General features: G+C 34.6%; 2 protein-coding genes across 5 annotated transcripts; one reads left to right on the top strand and one right to left on the bottom strand.

Moving 5' to 3' along the window:
- The first annotated feature begins 443 nt into the window (after window positions 1-443).
- On the top strand, window positions 444-8831 carry LOC121729982 (spidroin-2-like). 4 transcript variants are annotated; one of them, XR_006036047.1, is made up of 10 exons: window positions 444-669; window positions 758-948; window positions 1037-1156; window positions 1538-1784; window positions 2163-2273; window positions 2459-2530; window positions 2725-2850; window positions 3074-3210; window positions 8353-8455; window positions 8782-8831. XR_006036047.1 is itself a non-coding variant. In XM_042118769.1 (9 exons), the coding sequence occupies exons 1-9, from the start codon at window positions 584-586 to the stop codon at window positions 4998-5000; spliced, it is 1086 nt and encodes a 361-aa protein (XP_041974703.1). In that variant the 5' UTR covers window positions 445-583; the 3' UTR covers window positions 5001-5357. The 4 variants fall into 4 exon arrangements, 3 of the variants coding, with proteins under 3 accessions (XP_041974703.1, XP_041974700.1, XP_041974701.1); XM_042118769.1 differs by lacking the exons at window positions 8353-8455; window positions 8782-8831 and adding an exon at window positions 4990-5357 and having other exon boundaries at window positions 445-669; window positions 2163-2258; XM_042118766.1 differs by lacking the exons at window positions 8353-8455; window positions 8782-8831 and adding an exon at window positions 4990-5357 and having other exon boundaries at window positions 445-669.
- Window positions 8832-12447: 3616 nt separating this feature from the next.
- On the bottom strand, window positions 12448-13794 carry LOC121729987 (60S ribosomal protein L30). Its single transcript, XM_042118774.1, has 4 exons — window positions 13736-13794; window positions 13587-13628; window positions 13094-13239; window positions 12448-12646 (listed from the first exon to the last, which is right to left on the bottom strand). The coding sequence occupies exons 2-4, from the start codon at window positions 13605-13607 to the stop codon at window positions 12472-12474; spliced, it is 342 nt and encodes a 113-aa protein (XP_041974708.1). The 5' UTR covers window positions 13608-13628; window positions 13736-13794; the 3' UTR covers window positions 12448-12471.
- Window positions 13795-17780: the final 3986 nt, after the last annotated feature.

The following is a 17780-nucleotide window of genomic DNA, read 5'->3' as shown; positions in this document are numbered from 1 at the left end:
TGATGTTTTGGGGAGTTTTGGTTCAAATTTAGTGGGTTTTGAAGTTGCTTTAGGGGGAAAACGTTTTGAATAGTTGGCAACACTGTGTAAATTGTTTTTCGTATCTTTTGTTTCACTTACCTGTCAAATTTGTCCATAATTGCAATTTTGAATGTGACAATTGTTCGGAAGAGATTTAAGGCAAAGAGAATATAATCACTACGTTTTAATTTAAGGCGGAAAATAGTATGGACGTAACAGATCTGTTTAAGTAGAATATCATTGGTCAAACCATGGTCAAACCAAAATTTACGTGTTTGAGTCAAACCGTTTGATCGTCTTCGGGGCCCTTGAAAATGCCTCATTAGTCATTGGACATTGACATGACTCATAGTCCATAGACGGAAATCTATAGATGTGTGTATAGTCTATACTCTATTATACATGACGCCTCTTTTTTTTCGGCTTTCGGCGCCATTTTGTGATTAAAAATGGGTTGTGAGAGGTGTCCGTGATTTTAACATAGGTTTTTACAGTGATTGACTTGTATTGAGAAAGAAGATAGTTTTAACTCCCTTAAGTTATTTAATTATAATATAATAAAATGGACGGCTCTAACCGCGGATTCCGTGGTGGACGCGGTGGCCCGCCCGGCGGACGCGGCCGCGGCGGTATGGATATGCGAGGAAGGTATTGTATCTATATGAAATTTAATCAAGAATATTAGAATAGTAGAAGTATAAAGTTAAAGTCGATTCACTTGCTGTTGCGATTTCAGAGGCGGTCCCGGCATGCGAGGCCGAGGCGGGCCGGGCAGAGGTGGACCTCCACGTGGTGGCCCTCGCGGTGGATTTAGAGGTGGCCCAATGAGAGGAGGCGGTGGTGAGCGTGGAGGAAGATTCCCTCCCGGGCCACAGGGCCCCGGCCCACACCCCGTGCCCACTATTGAGTCGCGGGGCCCTCCACAAAGTAAGCCGGAACTTTTAACTTACTACTAAAGTCATATTATTTGTAGTCATATTCGTTAAATGATAATGGATTATTATTATACTTTTAGGAGGAGGATTCAACAATAACAGAGGAGGTCCTGGTGGCATGAGAGGTAGAGGAGGCCGAGGGCGAGGTGATTTCGGACCCCGCAATGATAGAGGAGGCAGAGGTGGCATGCCAATGAGAGGTTATTATTTTATTTTATAATATAATAAAATATAATAATATTATTAAACACCTCTTTGGGCTAGTGGATTAGAGCATGGCTCTTGGCTCGGAGGTTGTTGTATTGTTGGAAACATGTTACATCCAAGTGTGGCATGCATCGGATAAGCATGTAAAAAGTCAGTCCTGTGCCTGATCTTTCATCAGTCATGTTGGTTGTCCATCCCACTGGGTTATGAGAGTTAAGAGAGAGTGCACTTGGGCACTATAAAATGACTTGTCTTAAAATTTTTATACCTGTCAAGGATTTTGATTTTGTCCCATTCTATTTGCTATACTTTTGATATCTTTTCATCAAAATATATAAAGTCAAGTTGACTAACAGAATTATTGTATTATTTTGATTTCCACCCAGGTCGTGGTGGCCGCGGTGGTCATGGACCACCACCAAATGGTGGTCCTGGCCCACATATGCCCGGACCACATGGGCCTCCTGCCCCAGTGCCCAGTGGACCTAACGCTCCAGCACGGCAAGGACCTGGACCCCATCAAGGCGGTGGTGGTCCATCACAAGGGCCTCCATTCAAGCGCGGCGGTGGCCCACCACACGGTGGACCCGGAGGTCCTGGAGGCCCACCAAAACGCGGAAGGTGATAATTTTTATGACTAAGCTACTAGACCAGAGGTTCCCAAACTTATTTTGTCTACCTTCACTCTAAGAACAAATTATATTTTAGCCCCCCCCATTGTTTCAATTTAATATGCATACTGATGAAATAAATCATCCCTCAAGCGTCTACACAACACCCCCATTTTTTTCTGGGTCCCACACCCAGGGGGTGCCCTTCAGACCTTCAGCGCCCACAAAGGGAGCATTATCGCCCACTTTGGGAAGGCTCACATTAAGGCATTTATTATTTGTTTATTTTCTAGTTGTACAATTATTATGAAGGCATAATAATTGTACAACTAGAAAATAAACAATAAAAATTATTTTATATATAAACTATGATGCTGTTTGTTCATAGGTTTGAGGGACCCAGAGGTGGTGGTGGAGGTGGCAGACCACCGCAATCTGGTGGATATCAGCCCGCACCCCACAATGCTGCTCAGCAACCAAATGGGTACGGACCACCATCGTAAGTTATACATATAATTTTGCACCAACAATCTAAAACATTTCAAACATGATGATCCAGATAACGATAGGAATGTGCCGTCTGATACATACATGACGCTATTATCTTGACTGAGTAGGTATATTATATGCAGTCATACTTTTGAGTTGTTCCTACTACTAGTCTAAAGAGGTGAACATTTTCAGACACACGGGTTACCAGCCATATGAACCCCCGTCGGCGGACCCTTATGCTGCTCCAGGATACAACGCTTCAAGGTAAAGAGCCCTAAGACTTGGGCTAAAGCTTGAGATAAATTATGTAAACTCAAACAAATGATGAGACTATATTCTTGATAGGAATTGCCGTCTGATATATAGCTGCAGATAAATTCTTTCTGAAAATGTTCACATCACCATATCATTTTATAAAATCTTAGCAATATAATTACTTGGGTTTTTTTTTGTTATAGCTCTTACCAAGGAAACAACTACTCGTCTCCAGCCCCCGTTCAGCAGGGTGCAGGTTACAATTCTAACTATGGGTCAAATTATGGATACTCCACTGGAGCACAGGGCTACGAAAATGATGGATATGGGTTAGTATTATTATATTGCATACTTAATATATTATTAAACAAATACCTCTAAAACTTTCAATTAAGCTAACATTTTTCTGAAATAAAACAAAGTATTTCTGTCAGTGTAGAGAATATAAATTAGCATCATATTCAGTTTTTTTCTAATCTTTGCCACTGTCTGTGATGTTAGCCAAAAAAAAAATTAGCAGCAATAATGAAAATATGTATTGTGTTGTTACAGTAACGCTGGTGGGGCGGGCGACGCCGGCTACGGGCCGGGCGAGCAGGCGTACGGTGGTGCGGCACCCGCGTACGACTCGTACTCCCAGCCCGCCTACAACACATACCAGCAACCCCAGTCACAGTACAACTATGGAGGTATGTACCGCTAGGAAAAATGGAGTACAGAAATTATTACGGTAGTATTATGAGGTTCAGACATAGAAACAAGTAAAAGTATTATTATAGTGTTGGAAGCATACTTGAAGGATGATAATATTACTTTCAATTAGTAGTCAATGGAATTATAAAGAAAATGCATTGAGAGTTACTCTCAATTATAATATATTTGATATTATAGAAAGGAGAAAAATGTGTGCAGATTGAATACCAAATAAGTATTAGAAACGTTTGAATGGGGAAAATACTTGATCCTCTTATCAATATTTTTTTATTACAAAAGACTATCCACAGTGGTTTATGTTTTTAAAAACACAACACTAGGACTTAAGTCTTCCAGCATATTATAAAGATCATCAAACATAAGCTACAAAATATTGCTTAACAATAAGCTGGTGGTCCAAAAAGAAAAGATGCATAGTGAAGTCAATAAGAAATTATTATTTGCTAAAAGGCAAAGTCAAGACAAGCTGTTTGATCATCATAATATCATAGCAGCGACCACATAGCCTCTAGACGCCTAATGCAAGGCGAATACTTTCAGACAATATGTAAGACTTATAGGTCTTACTTTAGATGAAGTAATCATCATTAGCGTTGCGAAGTAATCATGAAATCTTATCTTGAAAGCGTAAAGAAAGTAACCAAGTAAAGATTTTTAGTCACTTAAACTTCAAACAGTTCTATTGGCGAACAACTATTTTTAGAAATAAATTTCCATCAAGTTTATTGTGACTTAGAAATCATGTGGCAGAATTAGCAAGTCAAATAATCTATACTAATAAATATAAAGCTGAAGTGTTTGTTTGTTGTTTGAACACGCTGATCTCAGAAACTACTGGACTGATTTAAATTTTTTCTCAGTATTAATCAAGGAAGGCTTAATAAAGCCTTCCTTGATTAATACTGAGAAAAGAAGATAATATAATATAGGCTACATAGGATATATAATAATATATCCTATGTAGCCTATATTATATTATCACGCTAAGACCAATAGGAGCTGAGCACCAATGAAGAATGTTTCAAAATCGGGTGCTTTTTCCTATTGTGCTGCGTAAACGATAAAAGTTTCGCAAAGATCATATAATATTACAGAATTTTTGCCCTTTAAAAGTTTTAAAAAAGTATAAAGTATATTTTTAAATATACTTAGGTAAGTATAGGTACTTTTTTTAATTAATCTGAAGACGTTTTTGTATATTTTTAGAAGCTTGCCACAATTAACAAAAGTTTTTTATTTCTTTTGACAAGCACTTCTCGTACTTCCCATCACTAGTTCTGATTTATGACATGCCGTGAATTTGAATTGGCCAATCGTAATGCATTTCTTACCTCTCCCCCCGCGTCGCTTACCTCAGCACATTGACACAATAATTTGTTAAGAGAAATCAAAACATTAGGCGTCTATTGGGTTATGTGGTCGCTGTATCATAGTGTATAAACCATTATGTCATCATAGAATACAACAAAAATATGTTACACAAACAAACCAAATAATAGTCTCATAGGAAAATACACTAAAAATGAATCAATGGAGTAAAAGTTGATTAGTTTTACTTGGGTTTAACATAGGTAATGATAGCATTACCAAAAAAAGCAAAAACGATATTTTAAGGCACTGTCTTTGGTAATTCAAAAGTAACAAGATTTTTGTGAATGCAATGTATAGTGCCAATGGAATAGTACTTTATTTATAGTTGAATTGAAATTATTTAAAGAACACTTTAAGCAGTTATTTAATTGTTTGCATTACAGGCAGTTGGTGATCTGATTGACTCTAAACAGAATGTGTTTGCATGTCAAATGCAAAAATTATAAGTATGGATATAGTGCTGGAACTATAATTGAATTGAGATTGAAGCATAAAATGGATGATCATATTAATTACATACAAAGTAATTTTACTTATTTATTACGGACTGGTATAAGTGAAATTTATTTTTCAAATGAATTTAGAAAGTTGACAAACATATTTCTTGGTATAAATACATTTAGGACCTATCTGATATGATAAATTAATTGTTGTAAGAGTATTATTTGTATGGCGAATGGTATGCTAATTACCATAAATAGACGACATGTAGATTATAAGAACTTAATTTGGAATAAAATTATGAAATGAATTGTGTATGCTTTATTTACTTAGCAACTTTTACATTGCAATTATTATCCTTTGATGAAAAAAATTTATAGATTTAAAACCAATTTAGTAAATTTTTAATGTACTTATGTATGATATTTTGTAAAATAATTACTCCGAGTAATGAAAAAGATTACCTGAGGCATAATATGTGACATCATCAGTGGGTAGTCTGTCAACTCTCATAATAAGGCACTTGTTAGTTAGTAGTTTTTCAGGCAAACTGGTAGTCAATTAAAATCTCGTCAAATAGCACTGCTCAATATTATATACTATTCCAGCACAAAGCTGGCAAAAATAATGGAATACATCCTAAAAGATGATGTCATGATGCTATTCTTGCTATTATTATTGAACTTTATTTGTATTCAGAATAAGTCTATTAGGCTAATCTGTAAGAAAAAGAAGGAAATTCGTTAAAAATTGTCGACACTATAATGTCGGCTGTACACTCGCCGAGACACAGCGAGGCGACCCGAGTGCGAGAGTGTAAATGGGTGCGCTCGCCTCGTCTCGGACCCTCTCGGTCCGGTGTCGGTATTTTGCGCCCGAGACAAAGGGTCTCACGAGGAAAGCGAGCGCATTACTGTACACTCGCGTTTATCACTACTAGTCGCGCCGCTAGACAGTGCAGAACAGAAAAATAACAATAATAAACGTCATTATCAGTCATTTTCTGTGAGAAATAAAATTAAATATGATTCTATTTCTCACAGATAATGGTGATTCTATTTCTTACAGATAATTCTTTCGATGCATGGTGAATGGTTCATAACTGCGATTGAACTAAGCGAGAATGTACATGATCGCACTCGGGCAAGGGGCTCTCACACGAGACTCTCGCCCGAGAGCTCTCGGCGAGAGTGTACAGCCGACATAAAAATGTATTGTTTCAAACATTTTAAAAGAAAAAAAACACCTAGTAATAATTATCGCTAGGTTGTCTTGCAAAGTTTAGAAATACATTACACAGTTATTGATGGAAAGTACCATAGGAAAATTTGAAGTAGTATTACTTATCATTGCCAAATACATACTTGTTTACAAAATTTAAAATTGGCTAGAGTCTAAAATATTTTGGGCATACTACATTATGCTAACCAAAAAATTATTATAATGAAAAGCTGTATAATGAAATAAGTAAAAATACATATTATAATGAAAAGCTGCAAATTATTATTTATTGTCTCACACTCAAAATATATTATGGTATAAGCCTGTTCTTTTTGCAAGATTTATTAGCACGTGAAAGTGCTCAAATGACGAAAAATATATGAGGTGCTTTTAAAAAGTATAAAGTTTTGCCGTTCCCATTAATTCCTGAAGAGATAGCTCATATTGTGAGTAACATATTACATAGCAAGTGTTACACTTGAATAAAATTATAATAGAAATAAAGTCATTTTATAGTTTAGTAATACACGGAAAATCCTAGCAAAACAAATTATTTAAAAAAAGCCTTAATAATCTACGGAAAAGCAGAGCAGACAGAGAAATGGAAAAATAAAGGTTATTATTTATTAATAAGAAACATTCTTAGAAATTTTCAGATATATTTTATGACATTCTATATTATCAGCAAATGGATACACATACAGGTACTTAGATAATCCATTATAGTAATAAATTATAATAATTCTCCATCACTGCCTAGAATGGTCTATGTGTACATTTATTTAAAATGACAATACAGTAAAAGAAGCACTTCTTTTGTTTGAACAAAGAGAAGGTATGATGTAGATAACAGGTAATCATTTATTATTTATTGCATTAACGAAATAGAATTAAAAATGAAGTCAACAATGGACATACAGTTTTAAGGTATACTAAGGGAAGATGACTCGTTGTTGGTGATCCCTTAAAAGTACCCTCAAATATTTTAAGTATACACTGCTAGTTAATTATGATTATGTGTTCAGGAGTTTTGTAACGGCATTTTATATGATAAGGGCAAGGGTAGGAGGCCAACAATTGGTTATCTTTCTTTAAGATGATTTATATTTATTCTACAATTAAAAAGGACTTTGATATTATGTATTATTAGCAAAGGTGTAAATTATACATATGTAATATAATTTATGTGGAAAGCAAAATCTCTTCAGAACAATAATGCCAATAGTTATTTAGAAAATAAGTTTCAAGTGGTTTTGCCATGGCAACCAACTCTAGGAAACTTACAAAATTAATTATTATTTAAGTCCTACGTGAGGTCATGAATTTAAGGCGTGCTGGGCCCATAACCTGTTGTAAATTAAATAAAGCTAATTAATCCTGTCCCCTGACATGCCGTGACATACTTCATAACGTTACATTTATTATAAAATACATTTTAATTTTTAAGGGACCAATGCTTTATTTCATTTACCCTATACAGTTTCCTTCTAGTCTTGACTCTTGATGTATAAATCCTTTTTGGAACATTAGGATTTAGTTTAGACTAGTATATTAACAACTGCCACTTCATAAGTAAATTAATACAATATGATCATTTATATCAAATGGGCTAATACATACTCTTAAATAAAATAAAATTTAATATACATAGTTTTACTGAGTACATAATACATATAAACAAAATCCATGCTTATATGATTTGGACCAAGTGTCACTATAATACCACTCAAAATAAAAAAAAGTATGTTTATCAAATAGTAATATAGTAGGCATGGCAACATAAGAGTAAAATATATTAAGGAATATTTAATTTATAAAGTAAACTTTCATAAAAACGTTATAAAAGTATGCAACTATAATAATAATATGAATAGGTGCTTTGTACGTTTATGTTAGCTACATAATATATTAATGTTACGACACCGTAGTATTTATGCGTTCTAGATATAATAACGAATATATAAATTTAGAAAATTATAGTTTATTTTTTTCTTCCAACACTGATTTTTAATTAAAATATCACATCAAGTTTAGTAATAATGAGAAAGAGTTAATTAAAATTAATAGTTTTTAAATGATTACAGGTGTAAGGTAAAGAAATAAAGGAAAATGTTGGAAATTACGAACAGTTGGAACTAAAAATTGTTAATATCATGACTCGAGAGATGAGCCTTCAAGTGGATTTAGGTAAGGGTAATATTAATGTATGTATATTGTATATATACCACGATTTTTGAACCTGCATTTGCAAGACAATTAATATCTACAGGGTGTAAAAAACGGGTGTGTATGAGTCACTTATTTTTTAAACCTTTTTTTGGGGTTTGCCCATAGAAAAAACAAAAGTTTACTCTTTCTGCGTTGATATTCTCATATAATTGAACTCTATACGTATAAGACACACACCCTCAAGTATTGTCACTTTGTTTTGTTATACCCTGTTTAATGTTACTTTTTATTTGTTCATAAGGTTAAAATAAAATTATTACAACAAAGATTAATTTTTGTTTCAGGTTGATGGTGTGTATTTTCGAAGTTGAAAAATAAAGGAATACAAAACGGATCTCCACCTTTATATCATTCAAACGAGGATATCATCAAAGCGTAATTGCTATTGCTGCTGGCCTATTTAAATCGCAGACGAAAATATTGGTATCTCGTTATCACGCCAATTGACGGTAACCTGAACACCAACATTATTGTGTGCGTATGAAAGAGACGAAAGCAAAAAATTTAAATAACTACTCAATTTCTCACCGCCCTGCAACTGCATCAGCAAACTAATGAGGACTACCACGTGCGTATTTGCCACTAGAGACTCTAGTCGTATAAAAAATATTCAGTGATTAAAAAAAATAAGCAAAAGTAAAAAGGAGATATTATTTTAATAAATAAATGGGATTCTAGACTTTGATACACAGAAATAAATCATGATCTTGATTTATTTCTGTGCTTTGATAGCTATATTTCGGTCTTCGGACCTTAGTCGACAACTAGTGAGCAAAAAAACGGTAGTCCCCATTTCCTAAACACACTGTATATGCAGCTAAATGTATACGGGGGTATTACATCATTTATATTGGATCATTTCTATGATCAATGAAATATGATAATGTAATAAGCAGATATTATCTGCTTATTACATTATCATATTTCATTGATCCTATTTTACGTCATATGTGGTTTCAATAGCCAATGGAGAGCGCTAATGCTGACAGGTATTGACGTCAGGGTTACTAGATCTCAGAATAAATGAGTTCTATTTCTTTAACAATACGGTAGGTATTTCCCTCTAAGCGGTAGCTTGCAAAAAGCGGTCCGAGCGAGAGCGTTCCCGCTGGTAGTGTGTCCTTGTCTGACTTCTTGCCAGCTCACATAATCATTTCTTTTGATAAAAATGTTAGAAAATGAAATACTTTTCTTTTTAATAATTTGCCAATACGAACGTTTCGTTAACTTGGAAACGTGTTTAAACGAAGTTGTACAGTTTTAATAATTAATAAATCAGTTGATTGTACTCGAAAGTATAATTCAAAACTGAGCAACAGTATCTGTGGTAATTAGATATTTTGGTACTGGTAATATTAAATGTAAGATGGCGATTTGCTTTGGTTGTTTGTTTGTTTGTTTTTCGTGTTTCGATTTGCAATACGAAAGTCCTTTTTCTTAATGATGTTTATTATATTTCTATGAAAAACGGTGAATTATTGTCGTGTGAAAGGTGACAGGGTGCAATAATGAGTAGGTAGTTGCTATTTCTTCTACGGGAAAGTAAAAACAACAATCTTAATCTTTAGGGTAACCATGAATTTGAATTATTGGAGATGCATCAAATGGCATGAAAAGTATAAAGTAAGATAAGTAATTAATGAAGCTCTGGATTTCTTTTGAGTCGGTGCTAGCCAAATAAATCCTGGCTTGTATTTTTTACTTATACTATCAGAAACCGCCGCCTATACCGCCTATATATTACCGCTATTAGCTAGACTCGTTATCAATAACGCCCGGAATTCCGTTGCGCAAAAATTCGTTTATCGCGTAGGAACCGTACATTTTTCCGGGATAATATCCTATCCTTTCCCGGGACTCAAAGTATCTACATGTCAAATTTCAGAAAAATCGGTTCGGTTTGAGCGTGAAGAGGTGCAGGAACAGACAGACGGACACACTTTCGCATTTATAATAATATTCAAATATATATATATATGACATAAGTACATAATTATAATAAGTATGGATGGCTAAAGGTATGGACTTGAAGTACTCATAAAATCCTTAACTATATTTCAATAATAATAAATAAGTAAGTAATAAAATTGAAATTAAATAAATAATTATGGGGGGCTCCTATACAAAACACAATTTACAAACTGTAGTATGGGAAACAATATTTTTCAACTTTGACTTTATAACGCTACGGATTCCTTCATGCGCGAGTCCAACTCGCACTTGGCCGATTATTTACTTTTAAATAAATTAGGTACATACCTGTAGTTAGGTAGAATGGATATCAGAATACCTGAATTTATATAGTTAAGTAGTCTCATATTTTGCTGTTTGGTCATGATCACCACATTAGAAAGAGACACACTACCACCGGGGGTCCCCTCACTCGGACCGTTTTTTGCGCCACAGTGCACAGTCTAGTTATAAGTATCATGTCTCTGCCAATATCATTAACTCAATGATCTCGGATCCAATATATATGATAATCTAATATCCCCCTACTGCATAGTGTTAAGTGTCCTGTTATAGATTGTCCCTTTTAAATGCAGTATAAAATCAGAATAAAGGTACATATTTTCTAACTGTATGCTTTCTTTTTTTTAAATTATTCCTCTTCAGATTGTTTTTAATACATATTACAATATTTATATTGGACCAATAGCCCGCGAGGGCCAGACCTTCCTTTTTTTCGTAAAGCTGAAAGTTTACCTGTTTGTGACCTTTACAGAGGTAAGGACGACCAGCAACTGTAAAGTTTCGGCCGCGGTTACTTTAGGACGTACTTCCAGTGCCGGACATTTTTGACAGAACACTTTGCTTCCCACACTTTAAAGTATTAGATTTTGAGGGTGTCTAGCAGTGGGGCGCAACAGTAAAAAATGTCTGGTACTGGAAGACGAGATTCCTCCACTTACGGAGGAGAATATAAGCTATGAAATTGAGTTTTACTCTTTCTCGAAGGTCAGGTAGACTTTCAGAACTGGATACGGTACCTCCTAAAGTAACCGTGACAGAAACTCCATAGTTGCTGGTCGTTCTTACCTCTGTAAAGGTCACAAACAGGAAAACTTTCAGCTTTACGAAACGAAGGAAGGTCTGGCCCTCGTGGGATCTTACTCTACATGAAATGGGAGAGATCCAGGGCCTAGCTAAAAAAGAGGTCCGTAACGCAGACAGAACGGAGCGCATTTTTTTAACGCACTTGAAAATTACCTTAAATACACTAAAGTGTGATAAAGGGTTCCCGCGTATCTCTAGACTCGTGAGCATTTCTAGCATTAATTATGCATTTTACTTGAATAACTTGGTTTATTTTCAAGTGCGTTTAATAGAACCATCTCCGCTGCGCTCATCCTAGCTTCTCAGGAGCACGAGCTAACCAGCGTAGCAAAAATCTTAATGTAAAAAATAATACATTATTCATTACTTTTTAAAATGGAAATTTAATTGGTATCCACTACTCATTGAGCGTGCGCTCGGCGCGGCCACCCGCTAGGCGCGCTTGTTTCATGTCACCCATAGAGCAGCGCTGCGTTGAGAGGGTCAGCCGTCACACGATTGCGACGACGACACGAACAAAATTTCAGACAGATACTTTCTCATTTATAATATTAGTATAGATAATTTTAATATTTTTTCCGTTTTGTATCAAAATCTTAATTAATGCGGTTTACAGACTACATCTGCTTACCAAGTTTCAATAGTATAGCTCTTATAGTTTTGGAGAAGTGGCTGTGACATACGGACGAACAGACAGACATGACGAATCTATAAGGGTTCCGTTTTTTGCCATTTGGCTACGGAACCCTAAAAAAGGTCAAAGAAATATTTCAATAAGGTAATTTAAGACTTTAAAATACAAAACAGATAAAAAATACACACACATAGCAAATAAACCAATTTCACACAAAGCCAACTTATTTAGTACAAAGGTATGTGAAAGGAAAGCATTGTTTACTTAAATAATAAATTTATTTCTAAGCTGTGGCTTCAGGGAGGGTGGTGATGATGTCAGAGTCTCCGGGGTCTGTGATAGCCAGTGTGCACACCCTGTAGTACTTTCCGCAAGCTGTGCCTAACTCGATGTTGTTGCCACTGTAGTGGTGGACTCCAGTCTTGGCCAGAAGAGCATAGTACTCAATCTCTGATTTCCTGTAATCAATTAATAATTTTTCTTAGATATTGGTTTATTGTTCAGTAGTCCTAATTGATTTTATAAAGCGACTACTTCACTTAGATTTAAGTACTTATTACTCAACATTAAATTAGATTTAGACATTTTGTGAAAGTTTTCATAAAACTAGTTAAGTAATAATTAAACATCTTTCTCATCAGGACCTTTACAAATAACTTTTATTATCATTGCTAGATTATAAATCTCACCTGTCAAGAAAGCACATGGTTATGACTTCAGACTACTCCATAGTGTTCCCAATTTTGTGGATTCCGTAAATACTATTTTACTTTGAATATTATTAATTTTAATTGCATAAAAAAATCTTTACGGAATCCATTAGGGAACCATACTTCTTAGTCCGAAGACTCCATATGCTCCCGTTGACATATAATTTGGGGAACTCTACTTCTCAGTAGTCTCACCTCAGTGGTGGCGCATTCTTGGCGATGATGACCAGCTTAGCCTTGCCCTGCCGTAACGTCTTCAGCGTTTGCTTGTATCCCAAGCAGTATTTGCCTGATTTCATAACTAGAGCCAGTCTGGAGTTGATGGACTCGATGGTCTTTTTCTGGAAATAAAAATTACATCCTTACTAATGATACTTTCAGGATCAGTTACTATAGTTAGGTACGTAATATAAGTAATATTAAATAAGTTTTACATTTTTATACAGTGGTATAAACTTCCACATATGTAAGTAGGTACCTAAGAAGTGATCCAGCACACGACAATATAACCTCAAATGTCTGATACATTCTCAACCCCAATAACTATAAAAGTTATTAAGCCTATCGAGTACCATTTAATTTAGGACTCATATTAAAAGGAGATTATTTATTGTTTACCATAAATAACCATGCCATAAGTCCTTACTAGATAAGATTTAATAAAATGAAAACGTGGTCTGACACATACCTGCTTCTTAGCGGCAACCATGGTGGAAGCTTTTAGCTTTGCCTACAAAATAAAGTAACGTAAGAACACTTATGAATAACAATTTAATAAAATAATTCAGACGATTAACTTTAAATTATCGATAAACTTAAAATACTATAGAAACCCACCTTCACAAGAGACAGCGACTTTCGAAAAGAATAAAAGAATCACAGATTACTATGAAAAGAATTTAATAGAGTATAGAGCACAGATTACTAGTTTATATTTGGTATAGAGTATAGACAACAGAATAAAGTGATGCACCATGTTGGATCTTGGATGATGGATTCCGATTGCCGAATTATCGATTTTGAAAATGAAATATCAAAGTCAGAACCTTTCAACAGTATCGATTCTCAATATTTTAATATTGATTTTATCAATCGAATAGACTCAAACGCTCAAACCTTTATTTGACAATTTAAAAATTGTACCTATATTTTGTATTCATTCTAGTCATTAAATCATTATAGGGGGTTGACCATTGAGGTACTATAGACTGGAGAGAGCCTAAAGCGCTTATTCCACTTGTCCTATTTAGAAGTCCTAGCTAGGATCCTAAATAGGAGACTAATTAGAAGCTTAGCTTATTCCACTTGTCCTAAATTAGTGACTAAATCAGTTGTCGTTTTGGTCAGACGTCTGGAGCCATTAAGAATGGCTCCAGTTCTATCAAAGCAACAAAAAATTGGTCTTCTCATAGGCTTACCTGTTGGCTCAATGAAAATAAAAATAAATAAAAGGCGAAAAAGATGGTTGAAAGAATTTCTGCTCCACGAAAAATTATGAATTATGAACTTTCGGAACTACTTGGAACCAGCAGACTTATGGTGAGGTTCAAGAATCAAGACTTATATATATATATATATATATATATATATATATATATATATATATATATATATATATATATATATATATATATATATATATATATATATATATATATATATATATATATATATATATATATATATATATATATATATATATATATATATATATATAACGAAAATTTTGTAAGTATTTGGGAATATATATATATATATATATATATATATTCCCAAATCTGTGATCAAAACTACCCCGCCCCCTCCCTAGCATATATCACGTCGCACCCTTATTCCACTACTGGCACTATACTTACAAAATTTTCGTAAAATCTATTTCTAACGCCATCTTGTAAAAAATCGAGAATAGAAAATTGCGCTGACTCTTGTCTCTTAATTCCTTCTTTAAGCCCTAGATGGCGTTGCTAATGGTTTCGACACTGCAGTATTCCAAGGCTTAAGGCAAGGCAAGATAAAGGCGTTAGTTCCTTTTCTCGCCACGTTCATAAACATTTTTTTTATCGGGCTTTGGCCCACCACACATTCTTACCACTGTATCTCCTGTGTCGCCAGGATCGACAGCGGTATCCAACCACGAAAACCCTTTGATATGATCTCAGAGAGCCCGAGGGACATGCTAAAGCTGTCTTGGGACTCGCAACGAAATTTATCAGAAGAAAATAGGAGGAGTAGAAAGAATTCCAGATTCCCTCCCCAATATAAAGCTGGAGACAGCACAAAGTTGCAGTGACCGAAAGTCAAAGAACTGAAGGGAGAAGCACCACGGGAATAAACATTAATAATAATAGTGACTACTACGCTAGAGCTAAATTAATTTATTGTGTTAGACTGTTGCCAATAGTAATTGTGACAAAAACGCTTAAAGGCACGGAATTTCCTAGCGCTGTCCACGAGATCACCGTAGTATGCGACACCAGATGTGCAGAGTAGGTTGTTTAACATTGTAGTTCTTTCGTCCTGCCAGAGACTGCACTCCCAGAGAACATGATGAGCTGTTTGTTCAAACATGCTGCCTTCGGTCGAGCACTCTCACATGGGTGATGCTACCAGATTAAATCCGTAGAGTTTGGCCTTAAAATTTCCATGACCGGTCAGGAATTGAGAAACGCAGTGATCAATATCTATCCAGTGTTTGGATAGTCGTTCACGAATATTATGGAAAAAATTATAAAGATGTCGCCCTTTGGTGGAACAGTCCCAACGTCACGTTCATAAACAGCTTTGTCGAACTACGAAATTTTCCCATCGCTTAAATTCTAAAATCTAAACTGTGTTTTAAGCGGAAAAAACGCACCACAGTGTGAAAAAATTAAGTTCTTTTATTCATATTATAGTGGCATAGTTATGTTAAGGATAGTGTTGCACAGTGGTTATTTAAATGTTGTTGAAACTTTATTTATAAAACGTAATTTTTTTGTTTAGTAACGGCGGCGTAACGCATAAAAATTACAATATCCATTAATAGTTTCTAATGGTTTTTTACCAAAAAGTGTATTTTTATATAAAGTGATGCCTTTCCAATAAATATTTAAAACAAAACGGCACTAACAAAAATCAAATTTAAACTTATAAAAAACCGGCCAAGTGAGAGTTGGACTCGCCCATGAAGAGTTCCGCAGCAGCAATAAGGTTTATTTTTATGAAATTAAAAGGGTTTTGATTTATTTTTATGTTTCAGTTGATTTAATGAAAGTTTATTTAAGGTTTATCATTTATGACGTGTAAAAAAAAACTACTTGATAGATTTCGTTCAAACCAATTTTCGTTGGTAGCTTTTATAGTAATGTACATCATATATTTTTTTTAGACTTATCATGCCCCTACTTTAGATGTCAGATGGGGGGGACACACATTTTACCACTTTGGAAGAGTCTCTCTCCAAAACTATTCAAGTTAGAAAAAAATGATATTAGAAACTTTAATATGATTTTAAAACACCTATTCATATTAGAAAAAAAATATTTTTTTGTTTCAGCTGTACCTATGGGGACCCTTAAAATTTTTAATATTTTTTCCATTTTTGTGAGTAATTCTCCGAGGCCCCTCAAAATGTGGTCGCACGCTCTTTACTACTACCCTAATAAGCATACAGCCTTAGGAACAACAACACGTTATTCCTCATTTATTTAAGTATCTAATTTCATTAAAAAACATCTATTTATAGTTTTTGTTTATGGTTAATTCAATGTCGAAATCGGGGGCAAATTCGGTGTTCTCCGCGTGTCACACTCTGTTCGCGCTTACGGAAAGCTTTAATAACTTTTGTATTCTATTCATTAGCATAGAGTGTGATACATCAAAATAATCTAGATTAACTGGGCTACCTAATGCCTACAATAAAATAATGTTATACCTTAAGTTAAAAAAGTTAATAGGCATAACGTCTGCGTCACACGATTTTCCTAGTTTCACGAGCGGGTAATAAAACTGCACCTATCTTGCAAACGCGACGACTTGTGGTTACACGTTTTAGCTGCGCCAACGCTCAGTATCTTTCCAGCATCAGTACAGGGGACTCAAACCCTCGTTGCTTCTAAACCTTCGATCACTAATATACAAGATATACAGTCCGCGGCAAAAAACGACCTCACTAAAAGAGCACCAAACGCAACATTCTGGTGGACTTTCGATTTAGTAGTGCTCGAACGCTCCGCTGGGAAACATGTCCCAGTGCTCGTTCAACAATTGTAAAAATCATACGTTTAAAACGCAAAAAAAGGATGGAATTTAATATTTCCGGTAAGTATTAATTTTATCCTAATATATTTCATACAATTGTATTATAAAATTGGTATTTCGTTATGAAATCAACAACAAACAGTTTTAAAATTAAGTTGTAAATAAATCAGCACGAGGTATAAACCATCTCAATTGCGAATACTCATACTAAAAGTACTTATCGTAGTTTGTCATGCCCACTTGAAATGTTCGGGTGTGTTTCTGTTCCATTTGGTGGAGTCGCTATTAATTATTATTTATTTTATTGAGGAATATAATATTTTTTTAGGTTTCCTCGAGATCCAGTTAGATATGGAGATTGGATATCAGTTATAGCACGGCAAAGATGCGAACAATTTTTCAAGCCGACTTTAGCGAGCGTTGTATGTTCTAAGCATTTATATTCAATGTATACACGTATATTTTAGTTAACTATAAAATTTAACATATTAGAACAACATAATATTACAAGTGAAAATAATTACTCCACACTTTATACATTAAACTTTGGAAAAATTAAAAAATGGACTATTAAAATTATTGCAATCAACAAAAAAATGTTGAACAGTTCGACTCCACTCATACTTCACTTCACCCTGTTCCA

This window comes from Aricia agestis, chromosome 8 (genome assembly GCF_905147365.1).
Source record: "Aricia agestis chromosome 8, ilAriAges1.1, whole genome shotgun sequence".
In the NCBI taxonomy this organism is placed as follows: domain Eukaryota; kingdom Metazoa; phylum Arthropoda; class Insecta; order Lepidoptera; family Lycaenidae; genus Aricia; species Aricia agestis.
The sequence above is the reverse complement of the archived record's forward strand: the minus strand, read 5'-3'. Positions and strand labels throughout refer to the sequence as shown.